This window comes from Gobio gobio (genome assembly GCF_949357685.1).
Source record: "Gobio gobio genome assembly, chromosome: 8".
In the NCBI taxonomy this organism is placed as follows: Eukaryota; Metazoa; Chordata; class Actinopteri; order Cypriniformes; family Gobionidae; genus Gobio; species Gobio gobio.
The window spans coordinates 24,423,301-24,445,094 of NC_137114.1; the positions used below are offsets into that span (position 1 = coordinate 24,423,301).

At 37.0% G+C, this 21,794-nt stretch overlaps 2 protein-coding genes across 2 annotated transcripts; both read right to left on the reverse strand.

Annotated features, from left to right (window-relative positions):
- Positions 1 to 4: 4 nt before the first annotated feature.
- seraf (Schwann cell-specific EGF-like repeat autocrine factor) lies at positions 5 to 3,899 on the reverse strand. The gene is made up of 5 exons (XM_079823808.1): positions 3,646 to 3,899; positions 3,444 to 3,539; positions 3,262 to 3,366; positions 488 to 583; positions 5 to 332 (listed from the first exon to the last, which is right to left on the reverse strand). The coding sequence occupies exons 1-5, from the start codon at positions 3,872 to 3,874 to the stop codon at positions 220 to 222; spliced, it is 639 nt and encodes a 212-aa protein (XP_079679934.1). The 5' UTR covers positions 3,875 to 3,899; the 3' UTR covers positions 5 to 219.
- A 1,914-nt stretch (positions 3,900 to 5,813) lies between these two features.
- On the reverse strand, positions 5,814 to 12,301 carry tmem106ba (transmembrane protein 106Ba). Its single transcript, XM_079824337.1, has 8 exons — positions 12,177 to 12,301; positions 11,417 to 11,609; positions 10,960 to 11,023; positions 10,681 to 10,840; positions 10,349 to 10,489; positions 9,590 to 9,639; positions 9,429 to 9,482; positions 5,814 to 6,940 (listed from the first exon to the last, which is right to left on the reverse strand). Exons 2-8 carry the CDS (start codon positions 11,595 to 11,597, stop codon positions 6,820 to 6,822), a joined length of 771 nt encoding a protein of 256 aa, XP_079680463.1. The 5' UTR covers positions 11,598 to 11,609; positions 12,177 to 12,301; the 3' UTR covers positions 5,814 to 6,819.
- Positions 12,302 to 21,794: the final 9,493 nt, after the last annotated feature.

Sequence of the window (21,794 nt, forward strand, 5' to 3'; positions counted from 1 at the left end):
TTTTAAATGTAATTCTTTATTTAATTAGTACTGTACGCTAAAGGAAATTCATTAGTTCTTAAACACACTACTTAATAATACAAAAGTCATTATTGTACAATGTTAACGTAGAGAAAACATCACACTTCACACATGTTCAGTTTGGGTTTAACTAACAAACAAGAAACTTTAGCACCAATTTGAGGGAGCGATGGGGTCAGAGGTCAGACTGTTCTGACATCAGAAGAGCTTCTTCCTCTCTTCACACTGCGGGCCTGAGAACGGAGCTCGACAGCGACAGGTGTTAGGAGACACACACTTCCCCCCGTTCATACACCGCTTTTCACACACAGCTGCAGACAGAAGGAGGAGGTATCACTGCCTTAATTTGTTCAATTTTGAGTAAACGTATGGATTTACACACATACAACAGCATATAGTAACTGCACAGCAAACATTTAATTCTAGAGCAACAGTCTTGCATATAGATGTTTGTGCCGTCACCCACCTGTGTGGCAGGCTCCGCCTATCCATCCATCTGGACAGCTGCAGATTCCAGGAGCCACACAGCTGCCCCCGTTCCTACATCCCTGCGGACAGATCGCTACGGAAACAGAGATAAATGATCACCATGTGACCCAGATCCTGCACTGACATCTAGACACAACAACTCAAGAGAGTGTACATGTAAATGATGATTAATTCATGGAAAATAACAAAAAAAACACATGGGTTCATGAGTGTTTTATGTGGTTTATCATTTCAATAACATTAAATTAACTGGTTGCACTGGCCGGATCAGAGACTACATTAGGTTACACCAGGGGAAATTATATATCAGTTAGAATAAAACGGTATTATTTATATACTTTTATAGTATTTTGAATTGCCTTTTTTTGTCTTAGTAATTTTGTTATACGCTTTTGTCTTTTTTATTCATTTTCTTAATATTTCTGTTTAGTTATCATTTTTAATTTCAGTTTTAGTTATAGCTATTTTAGTATTTCAACTATTTTATTTTAGTTATTTGCCAAAACAACTATTTTAATTTTGTTTTAATTTGTTATGTTTAAGTTTTCAATGTGAAATTTAAAGATCCACTTTATTTCAAATGACAAAAACAGGTTTTTTTAATAGTTTTAGAGCACAATATGTAAGAATTTTGGATTCAAATATCCAAAAAACCACCATATATTTTGTTGACTTGTGTACTTACATTATCCCAAATGTTTAAATCCAGATAAATAAGCAATTTTAAACAGGACACGGACCGTGTCCGTGCATCGCTTATCAATGTCATCATACCCACGTGACCCTTGATTTCCGGTTTTCTTTTGTAGAAAGTAACCACACCAAAGACGCTTTAATATATCGTGTGTTTTATTAGACAGTTAAGCAACTGTTTGGATGCATTCATCGACAGAAAACGAATCCTTGTTATATAGCTCAACACAGTCTTATAGTTAAATCACATTTTCTTGATTTACAACGACTACCATGTTTTACCATGCCTAATATTGATCTAGCTCACTGCAGTGTGCAACAAGTATCTCATAGTTGCCACCGGACGCACAGAGCAGCATTATAACATACCTTTCAACACACTCAAATGTATCAAATGTGATACGTTTAACAGCGATGCGTTACCCAACATACGCATGAGCAGAACAAGCGGAAGCGGATCGTCTGCGGCATAATAAAAGCTCCGCAAAATCAAGGCGTCATCAAGTTACGACCTCTAGCGGCGAAAAATTACATATTGTGGCTTTAATTGACCAGGGTGGTGCTATATTTAATTTTCGGCATGATTGAAAACGAGGCTGTGAGGCATAGAATTACAATACATTCAATGGATAGTACGGTTGTTTAACAACATACCGATTGTTTAGCTGACGAAACATCTTTACAGAAAAAAAAAACTTTCAGTAGACAAAACCTCCATAAAATAGTTGTAAAAGTTGTGTGTTGTGAAAATTGCCAACCCGGAAAACTAATTCACCAGTGATTCTCTCAAATTTTCTTTTGGGTTTGTATAATGGTGCGTTTCAATTTATGTGTAAAATAAGGTCAGTGGTAAACATAACATGACGATACAATGTAAATTACATACACACCCATATGGAAAACACACATTTAGAAGCTATGTTTAAATAATAATGTTTAGGGTCATTTATGTTGTAGAGCAAAACGTTCAAGTATCGTCAAGTTATGTTTTACCAGAGACTTTATTTTACTCAAATTGAAAAACCCCATTGGAAAATCTCGAGGGAACCACTGGCAAAGTAATCTTTCGGGTTGCAGCACTCCATTGTAAAGACTTTAAGGCTGCGTCCGAAATTGCATACATCCCTACTATATAGTAGGCGAAAAACAGTATGTGACAAGAGTAGTATGTCTGAATTCACAGAACTCATAAAAGAGTAGGCAAAAAGTACCCAGATGACCTACTTCTTCCGGCAAGATTCTGAAGTGTGCATACAATGGACACTTTACTATCCCATGAGTCCACAGGAGAGGATTTGTGATTGGCAGTTAAGCGACAAAACTCATGCTGGTAGATCACATGATAAGGGCAACATGGCGGATGTAGTACATTCACACTACACACATTCATAGAACATACTTTTTTAGCATTGTGAAGTAATTACTTAGTTAAAATAAGTATACTTGCGAGAGTATGTGATTTTGGACGCAGCCTACAGCCTCGTTTTCATCCGTGTAAAATTCAGTATGGCATCTAATCATACTTCGGAACCACATACTAGTATACTACTCGTACATCTTTTGCCACATCTTTCTATGGCAGAAATAGTAGTAGGCTATGCTAGAATGCGGTTCCAAATTCAGCCAACATAACTACAAGCAGACCAAGCAGAAGCGCTATTGCTTTGGCAATGGGCGGAACTAACGCAAAATCCGTAATCTCATTGGTTAGCGCTCACATCAAGTGACAATTGAAAGCTAATGCCGTTAAGAAACTGTTAACATTTAGTGAGTTTTTAATCTTGGTGTGTTTCACAACTTTCAATGTCAGAACCAATTGATATTTATGATACATTTTCTGTTTACGAAAATTTGCCACATTATATTTATTAAAGTTATATAAAAATGCTTAATTGATATGACATATTCTGTCATATTGTGAAGAGAGGCTGATGAGATTTATATTGTCTTTGATAACATGTTTTCCCCCCACTTTTCAGATTGTTCACCCTGTCTCAATGCAACAACTTACATTATGGATTTGTGAAATATAAATAAAACAAAATGGGATCAACAAACCATCTTGGCATCTGGAGCCGGTCCAGCTGGAGGGACAGATGCATTTTGCTTCTCCATTCACAGCAATACATTCACCACCGTTCCAACAGCCACTGTCACACACCACTGACAAATACAAAGTTTTTTAGTGTTCAACTTGCAAGCAACCTTTAAAAACATAATGTAAGCTAATTCACAGTTACCTTTGTGACAGTATTTTCCTCCAAATGCTGAAGGGCATCTGCATTTTCCAGGTCGAAGGCATACTCCACCATTTTTACACTTTGGATAACAATTTGCTGAAATCAACATGCAAATCGTGTGAGTTGTGGCCCCTTAAATATATAAAGCATAAGTTTGACACTCACACATACACACTGCATAGCAAGTAACTTGAAACATCACCATATTGGCAGGTTTCTCCCTCGTATCCTTTTGAGCAGAAGCAGGTGTTGTTTCGGATGCAAATCCCAGCATGTTTGCAAGGTGGGTCGCATGTCGCTTTGAGGTCAAAGACAAAAGGAAGAGCCACCCCACGGGGCCCGTCGGACCCTCCCAGACAGATCCCAGCCAGAGCGGCAAGTGCCACCAGCAAGAGCTGCATGGACGTACAGCAAAGCACTGCCATTTTCATATCCACACTCTTACAAGGAACCAGAAAGACTGAGAGTACTGGTGAACGTCTGTTTGAACAGCATATTACACTGTGAATCACCTACTGGACAGACGTGGTAAAGCAGGGAGCCACAGCTGGAAAAGCACTAACTGAGGAATGTGTGAGACAGGATTAAGAGACAGACAAGCTCAGAGTGTGTGTTTATGGTTGTCTGTGCTTTATAGCCATCCTTTGTGAGGTTTTTGAACCCGAAAGTCCATCAACGAGTGGTCCCTAAAGGTACTTTGTGACCAAGCGGAATTTATTTCAAAGAAAGATTTCACAAAAAATTTGGTTGTTTTCATTTTAATTACTGATATATTGAACAGTTAGTGGAAAATGTGCCTAGTTAATGTGATGGGAATGATCCCATCACGGATACATTTTTTTGATCTAAAATACAGTAAGAACAGTAGCATTTTAAAATATTATTATAGTTTAAAATAACTGTTTTCTATTTTAATATATTTTAAAATTACATTTATTCCTGGCTGTGATGGTAAAGCTGGATTTTCAGCATCATTACTCCAGCCTTCAGTGTCACATGATCCTTCAGAAATCATTTTAATGTGCTGATTTGAGTATATAATATATTTATGTATTATAAAAAAAATGTATCAATCTTTTGTAAGATACTTTACTCACTTTTGATCATGTATGTATAACATAGGCTAGGCCTATAGCATATTTAAGTGTGCCCAGATGTTTTGAGGCAAAAGTAGAATCAAAAATCTCTTTAAAAATTGCAAGACAACGACACATTACAATTGAATCTGTTAGTGGGTATCTGCGGCCATTTATGTAGTCCAAAATGTGTCTTGTTTATGCCTATGTTAACGTCGTTTAACATAATTTGCTCCTATATTCACTTTGCTGATCCCAGGAAATGTGAGGAAATGGATTCTGCAGATGTCTTGAGAATTTCCCTCCTCCTCAATGAAATTCCAGCAGAGCTTTCAGACCACAGCTAATGTATTTCCCTCTCTGAATGACATGTATTTATGAACTAAACATGGGTTGATAGATAATAGGTATATTTTTGATCAGTATTTGTATTTTATTTGCAATTGTTTAAATGCTTTTTTTTTTTTTTTTGCAAGCTTGACTCCATCATGTGACAGATTTCAAACTTACAGGAAAGGGGTTATAATGTATCTCAATCTGACTGAAAGCAGAGGTTCATTCACGGTAAAGGCATGAAGAAACATTACATGGTCTTTGTTTCTGAGGCCCATTAAAGTGGAACCAGAGGGATCTGTCTCGAAACATGAGAGGAAGTGAGCAGAAACTTTAATGACATCAACAGATGTGCAGAATCCTCCTTTCTTCAGAAGAAAACGTAAACACGGCACATATTACCCACAGCACTGAAAACACAAATGCCATACGGATAACATTTGTGCCTGGACATTTTAGCTTATGGCAATACTGCCCCCAATATTAGTGGTCAGCAATTATGACTTCTTCCATGCCTGTTACTTAACACGCACAAATTTAAGTAGGCTAGTTACAACACTTAAGCTATTTTATCATTGATAACCTTAAACCATTTCAGCCCGCCAAAACATCTGATGGTTTTACCTCACACACGTCTGTATTGAAGTAGCGTATCTTGTATGCGCCATCTTGTGGAATATTTTGACAGTCACACTTTTCTCCACAAAATGAATGAACAGTTATTAATGGGGTTTTGAGCATAAGAGACCCAGTTTGACAATATTAATAATACGAATACCAACAAGGCGTTATTTCACAAAGTAATGAGATTACACTGCTAATTTGTTAGCTACTCAACATGAACATCAACATCACCATAACATGAACACCAGGAAAACATATTAAAATATTGTATATTATCTCATTTGACTTTAAATGCCCACAAAATATTTCAGGAAAAAAATACAAATGGACACAAATTTCATCAAAGAAAGTCTATTTAATGATAAATCCTTCCAACATTGAAATGAAATACCATTCAAATACATTGATGTAAAAGTACTATTCCAACAAAACAAAATAAAAAAGGTTAAATTGAATGAGAAACATCTAAGTTATCCATTATCTACATCAACACCAAGAGAAAAAGGTTGAATTTAGCGATCAAAATATGACACCAGAAATGCATCAATTAACAGAAGTTTGATTACCTTCCTTTCTTTTTTTCTATTCCCTTTTTTCTAATATACTCCATTGCTTCCTGCTGAGGTAAATAATATTGTATTTTATTGACACCTGATTTATGTAACGGGTTGCCTTAATTTTATTAAATTTTTTTCTTCATAATTTCAAAAGTAGTTTAGACATTCATTCTAAACATTCCCTTTGAACATAATTTGTGGAAATAAGATATTTAAACCAAACAACAATAAGAGTTGCAATAAGAGTTTGAAAAATCCACAATATGGAGTTTATTCCCATAGACTCACGTTGGAGTGTGGTTTCAAGCGAAAAACATCCCATCAAAAATGAAAGCATCTGTTAATGGTTTTGTTGATATATGTTAATAACATACTCAAAAAAAATCTACGGAATAGCTGCTTAACAAAGAGCTAAATAACAGAATGATATGAGCAGGACTTCATGTTTAAAATGACAACAACAAAAAAACACACCAAAAGAATAACGGAGTAAAGTCAAAGTGGTTTAAGTGTTTGCAGCTCTATGTAGAATATTCTGCTGTTGTCATTCCTTCTCCCAAAATATACTAAAGTGCTTCTGTCTATTCAAGCGAAATCTCTGGAGCTGTGCTAAAGAATCAGTAATGATGTGGTAGAAAGCATCAACTGTCTGAACAATGCATCAGCATTCTGATGTTGCCACCCTACAGTACAGACTTCATTTTCAGACATTCGTAACACTCAAGACAAGTGGTTTTTGTATCACCACATGAGAACATTAAGGATTGTGGGTCATACGGAGGGGCGTCACTGTATCACACTCATGCGTCCGCGTGAAGAGGTGGTGTTTGCGCCGCAGTCCACATACAGGTATTTTTCCTGAGACACCTGCTCAGCATGGCCAAAGTACACCGTGGTTACAGTCATTCTGGAGAGACATATTACCTTTGTTAGTTGAAGTGGAGAACACAGGCATTTTAGGCAATTAAGGAATTATATTTTGCTCTTAGTGTATATAATGCATGCAAACCAACCCGCAAATGTTAAAAAAAAAATTTGGTTAAAGGTGCAGTAAGCGATTTCTGAGAAACACTGCTTATATTTGAAATCAACCCAAGCAAACACACCCCTTCCTTCATTGCCCTGCCCCAAAAATGCACACCATGCATTCCAGCGCTGGAAACCGTTTCTAATATTAACACTGATGGGCTCACTCTCTCTCCTCCCCCATCATGTGTGGACATGCCCCATAGAGACAGAGCGCATTTAGGCCACGCCCACACCAATCCAACACTCTCCATTGACTTTGTATTGCGTAAGGCCTTGTCATTTCTGACTTGTTACAAAAACAGAATCGAGAACCCAGAACTAAGTTTTTTATAAGCTACCGAATAGTAAAAGCCAGCCTTTAAGGAGAAAAAAGTGGATAAAGGCAATAAGACGTGAAGCATCAGCAGGAAGAATGGGTAAACTTTGGGATATTGACACTGGGATACTGACACAAGTATGCCTACGTGTGCAGTAAACATTTTGTCACTGTTAAGTCAAATATCCAAATGCAAGATTTATACATTATATTTTAGCATATCTCAATTGCCTGTATCCACTGTTGTGTCCATAAACGCTCGTTTTTTGGGTCGACAGCTTATAAAAACTTCTGCGTTTTTGGTTCTGGATTTCTTTTGCTTGTTTGCTGTACACCTTGTCACATAGCAGCTTTTAGACATTGTTCTGTTTTTGTTATAAGTCAAATGACAAGGAGGCAACCTTACGCAATACAAAGTCAATGGAGGTTGGATTGTTTTCCCCGCAGTGGGTGTGGTTTTCAGATTATGACGCATGTCACTCTGTCTCTATACTGCTTATTGGCTCCCTCTTTCTCCTCGCTCATCATGAGTGGATGCCCCCTACAGCTGATTGGCTCACTCTCTCTCCTCCCCCATCATGAGTGGACACACGTCCTACAGCTGATTGGCTCACTCTCTCTCCTCCCAAATCATGAGTGGACATGCCCCCTACAGCTGATTGGCTCACTCTCTCTCCTCCCAAATCATGAGTGGACACACGTCCTACAGCTGATTGGCTCACTCTCTCTCCTCCCAAATCATGAGTGGACATGCCCCCTACTGCTGATTGGCTCACTCTCTCTCCTCCCAAATCATGAGTGGACACACGTCCTACAGCTGATTGGCTCACTCTCTCTCCTCCCAAATCATGAGTGGACATGCCCCCTACTGCTGATTGGCAACAAGTAGGGATGAAACGATTACCGGTTTCACGATAAACCACGGTAAAATGTACTGACAGTTATTAATTTCGTTTAAAATTTAATTATCATTAAAATTAATTATCATCGCGTTGCGCATTATAACCAATCACACGTGTTTCTATTGAGTTTATGAATGCAATGTCTAATAATCAGAGGCGTTCAGATTAGCCGGAGTTTTGTTCAGAGCGCGCTCTCACTCGCTGAAATCTGCACTCAAAGCAGAGATGTGTGCGATGTACAGGAGGTTTATTCATCATACAATGGTTGACTGGTTTTGTTCTATTTCAGCAGCGAAAATAGTTTCAAACAAACACAGCAGAACCACAGTGCATCTGATATGACGTTCGAGATTCCAGAATTTAGGGACCATCTCTAGAGTTACTTACAACATTGATATATACGTTTCTAACTTCAATAGCATTTGAAGAGAATGACTTAGTCATAAAACTGACTGTAAAGTGTTCATCTAGGTGCCAGGTATGATGCACACCTTTTGATATTTAATAAAATAAACTGTCAAATCATATGAAAATATGGATATGCATTATTTCACTAGGATACTGTTTGGGCTCTTACACAAAAAATGCTAGATATAAATGTGTCTTAGCTGATAGAACACTGATGAGAATATTGCTTAAGAATATATTTACAGAGATAATATTAGAGATTATATTTACACCAATTATTTATATTTACCAATTATATTTACACCATTATTATTTATGAGTTATGCGTTGCTATTGACGACGGCCATTATAAGGAAGGAAATCCCACAGAATAGAATCTAGATTAAAAAAGTGCATAGAGCTGCTTGATTTATTTGTTGTTTGTTGATCAAAACCGTGATAATATTGATAACCATGATAATTTGAAATTTCCATATAGTTTCATCCCTAGCTACAATTTTGTTGTGCTGCTCAGTCCGATCCGCTTTTTGATTATATTATCTAATAAAGAGCTACCATTCTTTACTAAACTTGAACACTAAAATAAACACAAATACTAAATACAACTACAAAAAAAAAGATTTTACTAAACTTTTTATCAAATCTATTGAAATACTTTTATTAATCTGCTAATAAACATTAACTGCTTAAGCACACCGATTCACTAAAAGGAATCAGATTGTCCATTAAAGAATACTTACTGCATCATGACAACAATGTTATGCACTTTAATTGACGGCATGGTACAGTAGTCACTGTAAAAACAGATATGCAATCATCACAATATGCAATTTAGAATACTGCAAGACAAATTTTCTTCATGAAAGTTTTATTGAGGTAAGCCAGACTGGCAAATACTCACAATATGTAGTCTATCTCATTGGCTATGATAGTGGGAACAGTGTAATCAATCTAAAAATGAGACAATTACATTGATAACAGAGTTGTTAACTAAGTAATTACAGACATGGAGAGAAACTCAAATTGCAAAGTCATGTGACTAAATGAAACTGCTTTATTGGCAGGATACAGGTCATTTCCTTTCTGTTATCTTAATGTGTGGCTTTTTTTTATAACTGTTTAAAATAATGGTTTAGTACAGTTGCCTTATACTGTACAGCAAAGATTCCTTAACTAATAATTTTCTATTAATACATATTTAAATATGTATTTATATTTTTCATACATACAGCTATTTACATACACAAAGTATGAAGACTGGAGTAATGATGCTGAAAATTCAGCTTTGCTTCACAGGAATAAATTCCATTTTATAATATATTCACATAGAAAACAGTTATTTTAAATTGTAATATATTTCACAGTATTACAGTTTTTTTTAAATAAAATAAATGCAGTTTTGGTGAGTACCGATCCCAAACTTTTGAACAGCTGTGTGTGTGTTTGTTTATATATGAAAAAAATATGAATTATTTAAATATGAACTAACATAAAATAATTAGTCAAGTAATGTTTGCTGAAGCATATAAAATTTATTATAATAAATAGTTAAAGAATTTAATTTTTTTTCATATATTAACACACAATATAGTCACTGGTACAGTGTAGTAAACCTAAAAATACTGTTTTATACCACTGATCTTAATGTATTACTACGCACCTGTCGCATATCCAGGGGGAGGATAGTGGTCACATTACTGACGACAGACTTTCCAATGACAGTCTTGTAGAATTGCACCTGGGCTGTGATGTTGGCCACGTGTATTGGGAAGTAATTATTGTTGGTGATGTTAAGGGTATTCTGTGAAAAACAAAAATACTGCTATTAAAAATTGAACAAACACATGAGAAAATACCCTGGCAAAAGTCTGATCTGATCTCATTAGCAAGTCCAATCCCTCCATTACACAAAAAATAGAAACATAAATTAAACCGGTAATATTCGCTTAACAATCCTGAAATATTAGGGTAATTAAAAGGGTGTGATATTACCGTGATATTTAAGTATATTATCCGTTGATCTTTGTCATAAGTGACATAGGCTGACTTCACTCCAACATAAGAGACGTCAATAGTCCGGGGGAACAGGAAGAACACAGCCAGACCAGACAGCAGCAGACACAGAAAGACTGATACAAACACGTACAATGTCCTGGGACAGTGCAAGAATACAGAGTCAGTCATAAAATATATAGTATGTATACACAATACTAATGTTACAAATGTTATATAACAAATGCTGATGTGAAATAGATATTTAAACAAACTTACGTTCGTCTTGGCTTCAGCCTCTGGTCGCTGTATGGTATCAAAGCAACTAGCTGGTTTTCTTGGTCTATGAGAATGTCCAGGATAGGAAGTACACATGAATTACAATAATAATAATTTATACTAGGGTGACCATATTTTGATTACCGAAAACCAGGACACTCTGCACGGCAATGAGATACTCAAATGACACTTGAAGTTTACTCAAAGATTCCTTATTAATTTCAATACATTTAAAGTATGCCCCCTCTGTATTAATAGAAAATTGTTATATTAGGGACAGGACAGGACATGTCCTGGGAAAACAGGACGTTTGGTCACGCTAATTTATACATTATTGATGCCCTTCATTAGAGAACAGTTTATTCAATATTAAACATTTAGATTTGCACGTTACTTTTTGTGATACAATGTAATGCGTAGATGGATGGATGAATGGATGATACAGATCTGTTCTTACCTCTTGGTATTCTCCCTGTCCCTTGACAAGTAGGACAGGTGACACTGTCTCTGCCTGTGAATTCAACATATGGAAACTGTGATACATCTTCTTTATTGTCCTCAGTGTGGGACTCTGAGTCTTCGATCAGGTTCTCCTGATCCTCTTTTTGCTTTGGCAAGGAAAATAGAGACTTCCCCATGGTTGTGCGTGCCTTTTTAAAAAAAAAGAGAAATCATTTGTTATATTTAATCCATTACAATGCAAGCCATGAAAGATCATACAATTCTAGATCTTCATGTTGTGGGGAACTTCTACCTGCACACATCTTCTACCTGACTTAAAATATGCAGCTGCAGGCTGTTTTATAATGTAATTCTGTCTAAATAAAATATACATTATGTTAATGTCTCATTATGCAATCAAACTATTCTGACTCTCTTCAAGTAAACAATATTATTTCCAGTGCCTGATAAACATGCTTAATGTGTGGGGTTGTATGCAAATGATAACACAGCTGATATGAGAACACAATGTACTGTAGGGCCAACATCTCGTGTTTTAGATACTGTATAACAATAACATTAATAGCATTAACAAAAGAATGCAATTAGTGCGATGCATTTAAAAGCATTTAACACGCAGTCACGCACGCGGCGAACAAAACATGGCTTATTGTGATCAAATGGGCCTAAAAACTGATCAAGCATACGAAATTACTCTTATTTCAAGGTACGATATAAAAATATAGTGGATAGGATATGAATTAAGGTATGTTTACCTTTTTTTTGAAGGGCCGTGCCTTCGGTTTGTATAAAATTACAGTTGCTTCAATGCCGTTCCTCTGTCCCAACCGTGTTGTTCTTTTCCCAACCCGACCGTGTTGTGTTCCAACGGATCCAACAAGCCCCGCCTCCTATTTTAATCAGCGACATGACGATACATTGTTAACGTCGCCTGATTGGAGGATAGTTACGTTCGACACTGCTACAAGCCAATCATATTGTATAAGGCGGGATTTGTTGGACTAACACTCTCTAGCCACGCCTCTCTGTTGATGGTTGCAGTGCAAGATTCAAGGCCGTTGTGTATTGTGTACATGTGGAATGTTTTGCTTTGGTTCTCATTTCCTGTTTAGTCTAAAACTATTGTTGAATCCAGGGGCACGTTCAAAACTCAAACCGGTGCGCAACGTTTTGCTACGGTTTCCGGTTGAACGTCATGTTTCCTGGAAACGGTTTGTAACGGTGTTTAACGGGTTTTGAGATGCGTTTTTTCTTGTTTGGTGGGTGTGTCAAATATGACAGCCCAATCAGCAGCAGCATGAATATAAACCACGCGGTATTAAAGAGATAGCTCACACAATGGGTCCAAGTAAAGATGTTTACAAATGTGTCCGCTGCAGGTCGGTATACACAACAATTGAAGATATTAGAAGACATGATTGTCGTAAGAGTATTTTATATATATATATATATATATATATATATATATATATATATATATATATATATATATATATATATATATATATATATATATATATATATATATATATATGTTTATATATATAATTTTGTTATATATATATATATATATATATATATATATATATATATATATATATATATATATATATATATATATATATATATATATATATATATATATATATATAATATATATATATATATATATATATATATATATATATATATATATATATATATATATATATATCAGTGATGCGCGGGTTGATCCAAAATGAGCGGGTGCCCGCGGCCACCCGCGGTTACCCGCGGTTACGAGTCATCCAAAAATATTTTTAATGATATTCGGGTCACGGTCGGTCGGATCGTCAATAAATCCTTATTTACCTTTTGAATGTTGAGCGTTATTAACTTTTGAATAAATGCTGACGCGGGACAAAATGCCCGATTTCCCAAAACGTTGAACTGAGCAATGCCATTGTACCATTTTAATAGGCTACTTTTAAACGCATTTAAAGTCAGTTTTATGTATTTTCTGAGAGGGGGCGGGATTTTTGTTGGGAAAGTCGGGGGAGAGACGCACACTTCGATTAGACTGGATAAACACATGCAGCATCTTAATTGTTAAGAAAATTAAACGAAATAAATGAATAAATCAAGCCTGTATTACATAACACTAGGCTATATCATACAGCATTCAGAAAAATAACAGTTTGCGCTCCTAAGGGCTTTCACACTTTTCCAAATGTTTTCCAAATGTGGGCTGATGAATTCTTCAAGCCGGGTCGAAACATAAACATCGCGTTCATCAATAATATGCATCTGGAGCTGAAATGGAAAATGATGGGCCGCCGCAAGAACTTCCTGCTCTCGCTGCTGCACCTCTGAGCACACCACGTCAGGGCCTGAAACATTTTCTCAATGGCCCAATGAGCTACGATGAGCATTTACTACTTTTAAGAAATGCGGGTCAGGAAGCGGGTCGGGTACAATATTTTCTTCTTTTTTTTTTGCGGTCCGAGTTGCGGGCGGGTTAGTTGAAAACGTCGGTCGGGTGCGGGTTGTTTATACATTGACCCGCGCATCACTGATATATATATATATATATATATATATATATAATATATAATATATATATATATAATATATATATATATATATATATATATATATATATATATATAATCAACATGATGATGTATTTATATATTTAGCTTCATTGCAAGGCAAGTTTATTTATATACCGAATTTCATATATGGTAATTGCTATGTGTGTATATGTATATATATATATATATATATATATATATATATATATATATATATATATATATATATATATATATATATATATATATATATATATATATATATATATATATATATATATATATATATATATATATATATATATATATATATGTGTGTGTATATGTATATATATATATATATATATATATATATATATATATATATATATATATGTGTGTGTATATGTATATATGTATATATATATATATATATATATATATATATATATATATATATATATATATATATATATATATATATATATATATATATATATATATATATATATATATATATATATATATATATATATATATATATATATATATATATATATATATAATCAACATGATGATGTATTTATATATTTAGCTTCATTGCAAGGCAAGTTTATTTATATACCGAATTTCATATATGGTAATTGCTTGACATAAAGTGAGAAAGAAAATACAAGCTATTAAAAAAAGTAAGAACTAGAAATAAAATGATTTAAATTAGAATTGATTACCAGGAGATAAAAAAGTTAAATAAATGTGATTGGGGTGTTGTCATTTATTCTGGACAGCAAGGGAAGTGATTGCATGTATTTTGCAGTATTAAACACGTATTTATATCGATTTTATCAGGCTCCGAAAATTCCTCAAAAACAACACAAAGAATGGCCTTCTCGGCTGCCATAGTTACAACTCTTGGGTCAACAGAACAGGGTGTTCAACGCTGCACCGTTGCCGTTTAAAAAACGTTTTGCAACGTTTTGTCGGGGCTGAACGCAGCCCTGATGGGCTCATGACTCCTACTTTTATCTTAAAAGTTTTACCTTTCTTAAAAGTAAAATAAATAATAAATATAATCAACAACTACTTATCACTTACCCATTACATGAATGTAGGCGTGTGTGTAAGAGAAACATAGATATGATATGTATCTGTTTATTTAATTTTCTCTTTCAAGTGTAATGATTGACAGAGTCATGGGACAGTGCAGGAAAGGAAGAATGGTTGGGCAAGTAGAAAGGAGAAATGCTTACATCCATTTTTTAATACAAATACATAAAAAATAAAAAACATAAATGACTTAGGCTGTTGTGGAGTTGTTTGTGCAACCAGAGAAAGGAAAAAAACGTGTCCACCCATCAAGTAGGCATGTGGTTAACACTTCTCAAAATGGTTTCCGATGTTTCAAGCTCTGCAAAGATATCATCAGACAACATAATGAACATAAAAGTGACATACTGACACAGAAAAAATGGAAGTTAAAATTTTGGCCTACGTATAATATTATTTATTCTGTTTTACTAACAACATAATATCAGAAGTTAACCATGAAACCTTTTAATTCAATTTGAGAATCTACACTCCAAAAAATTATACGTTGGATTTACTTAATTTTTTAATGTCAACAGGTTCCACGTAATTGGGTTATGTTGAATTTAATTAACATTTTTTATTTTAGTAAAACATACTGCCATTTAGTTAAATCAGGTTAACATTCTTCATTTTGTCCAAAACTATTCAATTTAATTATTCTAAAATGCATATTAAAAACAAACCAAAAAAAGTAATCCAGTTTAATTGATGATTTTTACAACCCCAAATCAGAAAAAGTTGGGACAGTATGGAAAACGCTAATTTAAAAAAAATATATATAAAAAAAAAGTGATTTCTAAATTTACTTTGACTTGTATTTCATTGCAGACAATATGAACAAAAAATATTTCATGTTTTGTCTGGTCAACTTCATGTCATTTGTAAATATGCATCCTTTCCTGTCATTCAGACCTGCAACACATTTAAAAAAAAGTTGGGACAGGAGCAATTTAGGGCTAGTAATGAGGTAAAATGGTTAAATAATGATGTGATTTGAAACAGGTGATGTCAACAGGTGATTGTAATTATGGTTTGGTACAAAAGCAGCATCCAAGAAAGGTCTAATCCTTTAGGAGCAAAGATGGGCCGAAGATCGCCAGTTTGCCAACAAATACGTGAGAAAATTATTGAAATGTTTAAAAACAATGTTCCTCAAAGAAAGATAGGAAGAGATTTGGATATTTCACATTCAACAGTGCATAACATTATTAAAAGATTCAAGGAATCTGGAGGAATTTCAGTGCGTAAAAGACAAGGACGCAAGCCTAAGCTGAACAACCGTGATCTCCGATCCCTCAGGCGCCACTGCATCAAGAATCGTCATTCATCTAGAAGCGATATCACCACATGGGCTCAGGACTACTTTGGCAAACCTTTGTCAAGTACCACAATACGTAGTTACATCCACAAATGCCAGTTAAAACTGTACTGTGCCAAAAGGAAGCCCTATGTTAACAGTGTCCAGAAGCGCCGTCGACTTCTCTGGGCTCGGAGGCATCTGGGATGGACCATCACACAGTGGAAACGTGTACTGTGGTCAGATGAATCAGTATTTGAGGTATTTTTTGGGAGGAATGGACGCCGTGTGCTCCGGACCAAAGAAGAAAAGGATCATCCAGACTGTTACCAGCAACAAGTCCAAAAGCCAGGGTCTGTCATGGTATGGGGTTGTGTCAGTGCCCTTGGCAAAGGTAACTTGCACTTCTGTGAAGGCACCATTAATGCTGAAAAGTACATAGAGATTTTGGAGCATAATATGCTGCCTTCAAGAAGACATCTTTTCCAGGGACGTCCATGCATATTTCAACAAGACAATGCAAAACCACATTCTGCACACATTACAAAGTCCTGGCTGCGGAGGAAGAGGGTACGGGTACTTGACTGGCCTGCCTGCAGTCCCGACCTGTCTCCAATAGAGAATGTGTGGCGCATTTTGAAGTGCAAAATGCGACAACGAAGATCCCGTACTGTTGCCCACCTTAAGACTTGTTTGCAGGAAGAACGGGACAAAATTACACCTGAAACACTTCATCACTTGGTGTCTTCAGTCCCTAAACGTCTTTTAAGTGTTGTGAAAAGGAATGGCAACATTACAAAGTGGTAAATGCTTTACTGTCCCAACTTTTTTTGAAATGTGTTGCAGGTCTGAATGACAGGAAAGGATGCATATTTACAAATGACATGAAGTTGACCAGACAAAACATTAAATATTTTGTGTTCATATTGACTGCAATGAAATACAAGTTTAAGTAAATTTAGATATAATTTCTTTTTATTTGCGTTTTCCATACTGTCCCAACTTTTTCTGATTTAGGATTGTACTTGGTGAAATATTATTTTTACACAAATACTTACAAAACCTTCTACAAGGTCTTATTGGCTAGTCAGACTATGGTTATATTTATGACATTCCCAAATTTAATTGTTTATAATTATTTGAACAGCTTTAATATTTATTAGCAAGTCCTCACCCCAAGCACATGCTCTACACTTCACCACAATGGTAACCAAAACACTAACATAACAAAAACTTTTAAATACCAACATAACAAAACATTAAGCTTTAAAAAGTCTCTCCATTTTCTCATCTTGTGAAAAATGCATCAAGTAGCACTTTATTTTAACATTTACTCTCCGAATTCAGCCCCTTTGCAAAGCATGATGGGAAGTGAAAGTCTTGTTTGATTGGGTTACTTGATTGAAACATGTTATTTCAAAATAAAAACATCAAGTTATGTCAAATAGTAACGGTTGTAAGTCAGTTTAACCAATTACATTAATCAATTACATTTGAACCAGAAACCTGATATAATTGTGTTAAATTGAGTGTAGGTTACTTGGAAAATATATGCAAAGTATCAATGCAGTACGAGGTTAACCCTCTATGGGACTAAATATGAAATCACAGCTAGAAAAAAACAAATGACTTTATATTTTACATATATTTAGGGCTAAAATCATTTACAAAATTCGTTTTTAACATCTGACCTTTGACCTTTTTTAGGGCGGCATCATTTATAACTGGCTTTGTCCTATTAGGGTAAATACTTTTTGGCAAATTGTCTGAAACTTCACACATTCAAATGCATTTTCACTATCTTAAAGTAGTGAAAAGGTCTTAGTTTCAAAAAACATTAAAAAGCTTTATTAATATTCCATTTCATCTTGTGATACTATATTTCATTTGGAACTCGCATGACCCAAATTCAGATGCAACTTCACTTGTCTTAGTGTTTCAAAAAAACATTAAAATGATCTTTAGAATTGTTTCTTTCTTGGAATTCCAAATCAATGATTGCAGCACAAGTGACAGCCAACAAGACTCTTCTTTTTCAGTGTAGCCCACACTTTCCAAACATTACTCTATTTTGACCTGTTTAGTTTAGTCATTATTTTTGGAGCATCCCTGCATGTGAAGGCTAATAGGCAGTGGGATCTTTCCTGACCTCTGGTTGTAATTGGATCACATCTTCCAAACTGGAATAGGATAATGTACCCAAATGCCTGACTTCCACAACAATCTATGACTTATATTCTTCATCTCTGCCATCACCCTCGCTGCTTCTATTCTCCTTAATCTTCAACTTCTTCCATTCTTATACTACAATCTTTCTGATGCTCTGTGACTATCATCAATACTGTCTGGAAAAGGTACTTTTTCTCTCTGTCTTCTATACAACTTACTAACATTAACCTATAAATCACAGGCAAAAAAGGATATTGCCAGTAAGGAACAATGCATCTACAGATGTATACCCTAAAAGGACTTTGTCATTTATGCATAACACACAGATTTCGAGTTATTGATTTTACAGAATTAAAAATGACAAAAAAACGAAATACATTTTTGTACACTAATATTTATGTATTTCCTTGTCTAAAACGACCTCACAATTGAGCATTGACAGAATGTAACCTAACACAAAGCTAACATGTTTTTTTATTCATATACTTGAACAAAAACAGAAAGGCAGTCATAACTCAAAGATTTACAAAGACTGAGATTAAATTCAAATGTCATATCACACATATGCACCAAACAAAACAATTTTTATATTATAAAACCAAAATCTTCCAATAAAGAATACAAATACATTGCCTTGGGACTCAGTGCCTCCAAATATATTAGAAATTCCTCTTTAAAAATCAATAATCGTCGAATTGAAAAATGCACATTTGTGTATACAATTTCAGTAAAAGCAACAAATTATTTATTACATAAGATACCTTTTTATCCTTAATTACAGTTTTTCCTCAATTGTTTGCACACAAAAACTGTTACTTGAGACACAATGACCACAACATGCACCAACCCCCTGAACCAGTTCTGCTAAACTACAAGCACAATTCCTGCTTTACATCTCAAATTTCAGTTCTAAAACACACTTTTTTCAAAACACTACACACAATTCTCTGCATGTGGCACAATTTTCATGCAGAAAATCTCTTGTTTTCACAAGGAACACTCTGCCATTCAAATATGCACACTAACTCATCACATTGGCAAACACCTGTCACACACTTTTACAATTAGCAAACAGAGCTTTAGCATAAAAGGGCAACAGGTGAGCTCTTCCGTTTTGGAGCGCATAGTTTTTTTGTTTTGTTTTTTAGTTTTACTGTAACTGTATACAGTAAAATATTCTGTTGTTTTGTATGTGTATGTGCAACTTTGTGTTGATTGGGATGTACACTGTGTACATTGTTTTTGTGGGGAAAATAAAATATATTTGTTACCGTGTATTTGGGTGTTCTGAGTATAAAAGCAATATTCTCAAATATTTTACAACACACTTATGTATGTACTGTCTGTGTGTAACACCGAACCAAAAAAAAAAAGACCTAAGTCATTATGATGAATGGAGAAGAAGTGTTCCCTTTCGTTCAGTCACTACGACGTACGTTAGTGACTAACGAATGGGGGTTTCGCTTAGAAGCCAATCATCTTCATCGTATTCAACAGCGCCCAATGGCAGTGCCAATGCCATGGGCATGCGGAATTTGCATGCGTAACTCCGCCCCACCTCGTGGGTATATAAGGAAGTACGCTGCGAACATCGCATTATGTTTTCTGCTTTGGAGCCAAGAGGATCTCTTCACTCCTACAAGCCTGATCTGAGTCATCGACAGCTTTCGAGACGAGCAGCTTTCCAGAGGCGTTGGTGTTACGGCGCGTTCCAGTGATCATCATACTGCCTGCCTGCTGATCTGCGCAGTGGTCCGCTAGACAGCTGGTGTGTGGTCCCTGGGCGCTTCGGCGTTCTCTGCGAAGCTTCCTCTCATAAAAGAGCTTACACGTGACGCGTCCTTTTCAGGATGTCTCGTCCGTGTACTTCTGGGTGTGGTCGGTTGCTTTCCTCTTCTGATGGGCACGAACACTGTCTGATATGTTTGGGCTTTCAGCATGCTCAGACAGCGTTCGCGGATGAGTCATGTTCTCACTGCGGGAACATGACCATCGCAATGTTGCGGTCAAGACTCCATGACCTTCGTACTGAAGTGAGAGTCCCCTCTACCACACCCCGATCTACTGAGTCCCAGAGGCCCAGTACTTCGGCTGGTGGTCAGGGTGACTTGACGGTTACGGTGTGGAACAAAGCCCCGACGCTCATGCCTCGGGCCACACCCCCGTCTTGCACATTGCAACCCGCGAGTGTTCAGATGCAGATCGCGGGGCCGGCTCCGGCCCCCCCGCGCATCTCATTTGGCGCTCCAGAGGAGGATGCGATGTCGATCACCGCATCACAAGGTGGGCTCGAGTCCTCTGGAGATGACGACTCGGCTGTGCTGCCGCCCTCGGGCGTGCCAGCATTGCCCGAGTCAGATCCAGAGCTGACAGCCATGTTGTCTCGGGCAGCCGCGAGTTTAGGGATCGAGTGGAACCCTCCACCCTGTCCCGAACGCTCAAGGCTCGATGATTGGTTTTTGGGGGCTCGCGCTGACACCCGTCAGTCCTTGCCCTCAATACCTTTCTTTCCCGAGCTGCATGAGGAACTCACGCGGTCCTGGAAGTCCCCGTTGTCTTCCCGTGACCGTTCACTGACTTCCTCCGCCTTCTCCGTCCTCGATGGGGCGGCAGCTAAAGGGTACACTGGGGTCCCTCCAGTTGAACGTTCTGTTGCGATGCAACTGTGTCCTCAGAGCGCTTCAACCTGGCGTGGTGATCCTAAGCACCCCTCCAAAGCCTGTCGATTCACATCAACCTTGGTGTCGAAATCGCACAGAGCCGCGGGGCAGGCTGCCGCTTCGCTGCATGCCATGGCGATCCTCCAGGTCTACCAGGCCAGGATCCTCAAGGACATGCACGAGGGTGGAGTTGATCCGGGGCTCTTAAATGAGCTGCGTGCCGCCACCGACCTCGCTCTCCGGGCGACGAAGGTGACCGCACGCTCCCTGGGTCAAGTGATGTCCACAAATGTGGTCCAGGAGCGTCACCTATGGCTGAACCTGGCCGATATGCGGGACACCGAGCGAACCCGGTTCCTCGATGCCCCCATATCCCAGGCCGGCCTCTTCGGCGGGGCGGTTGAGGACTTCGCCCAACAGTTCTCAATCGCCCAGAAGCAGACTGAGGCTATTAAGCATGTACTGCCCCGGCGGCCAGCTGCTGCCTCCACCCCGCCGCCGGCGCAGTCAACTCAGTCTGCTCCACGCCGAGGACGCCCTCCTAAGGCTCCCGCCCCTCCCACCCGGTCCAAGCAGCAGCCTTCACCCGGGCCGGGTCGCGGAGGA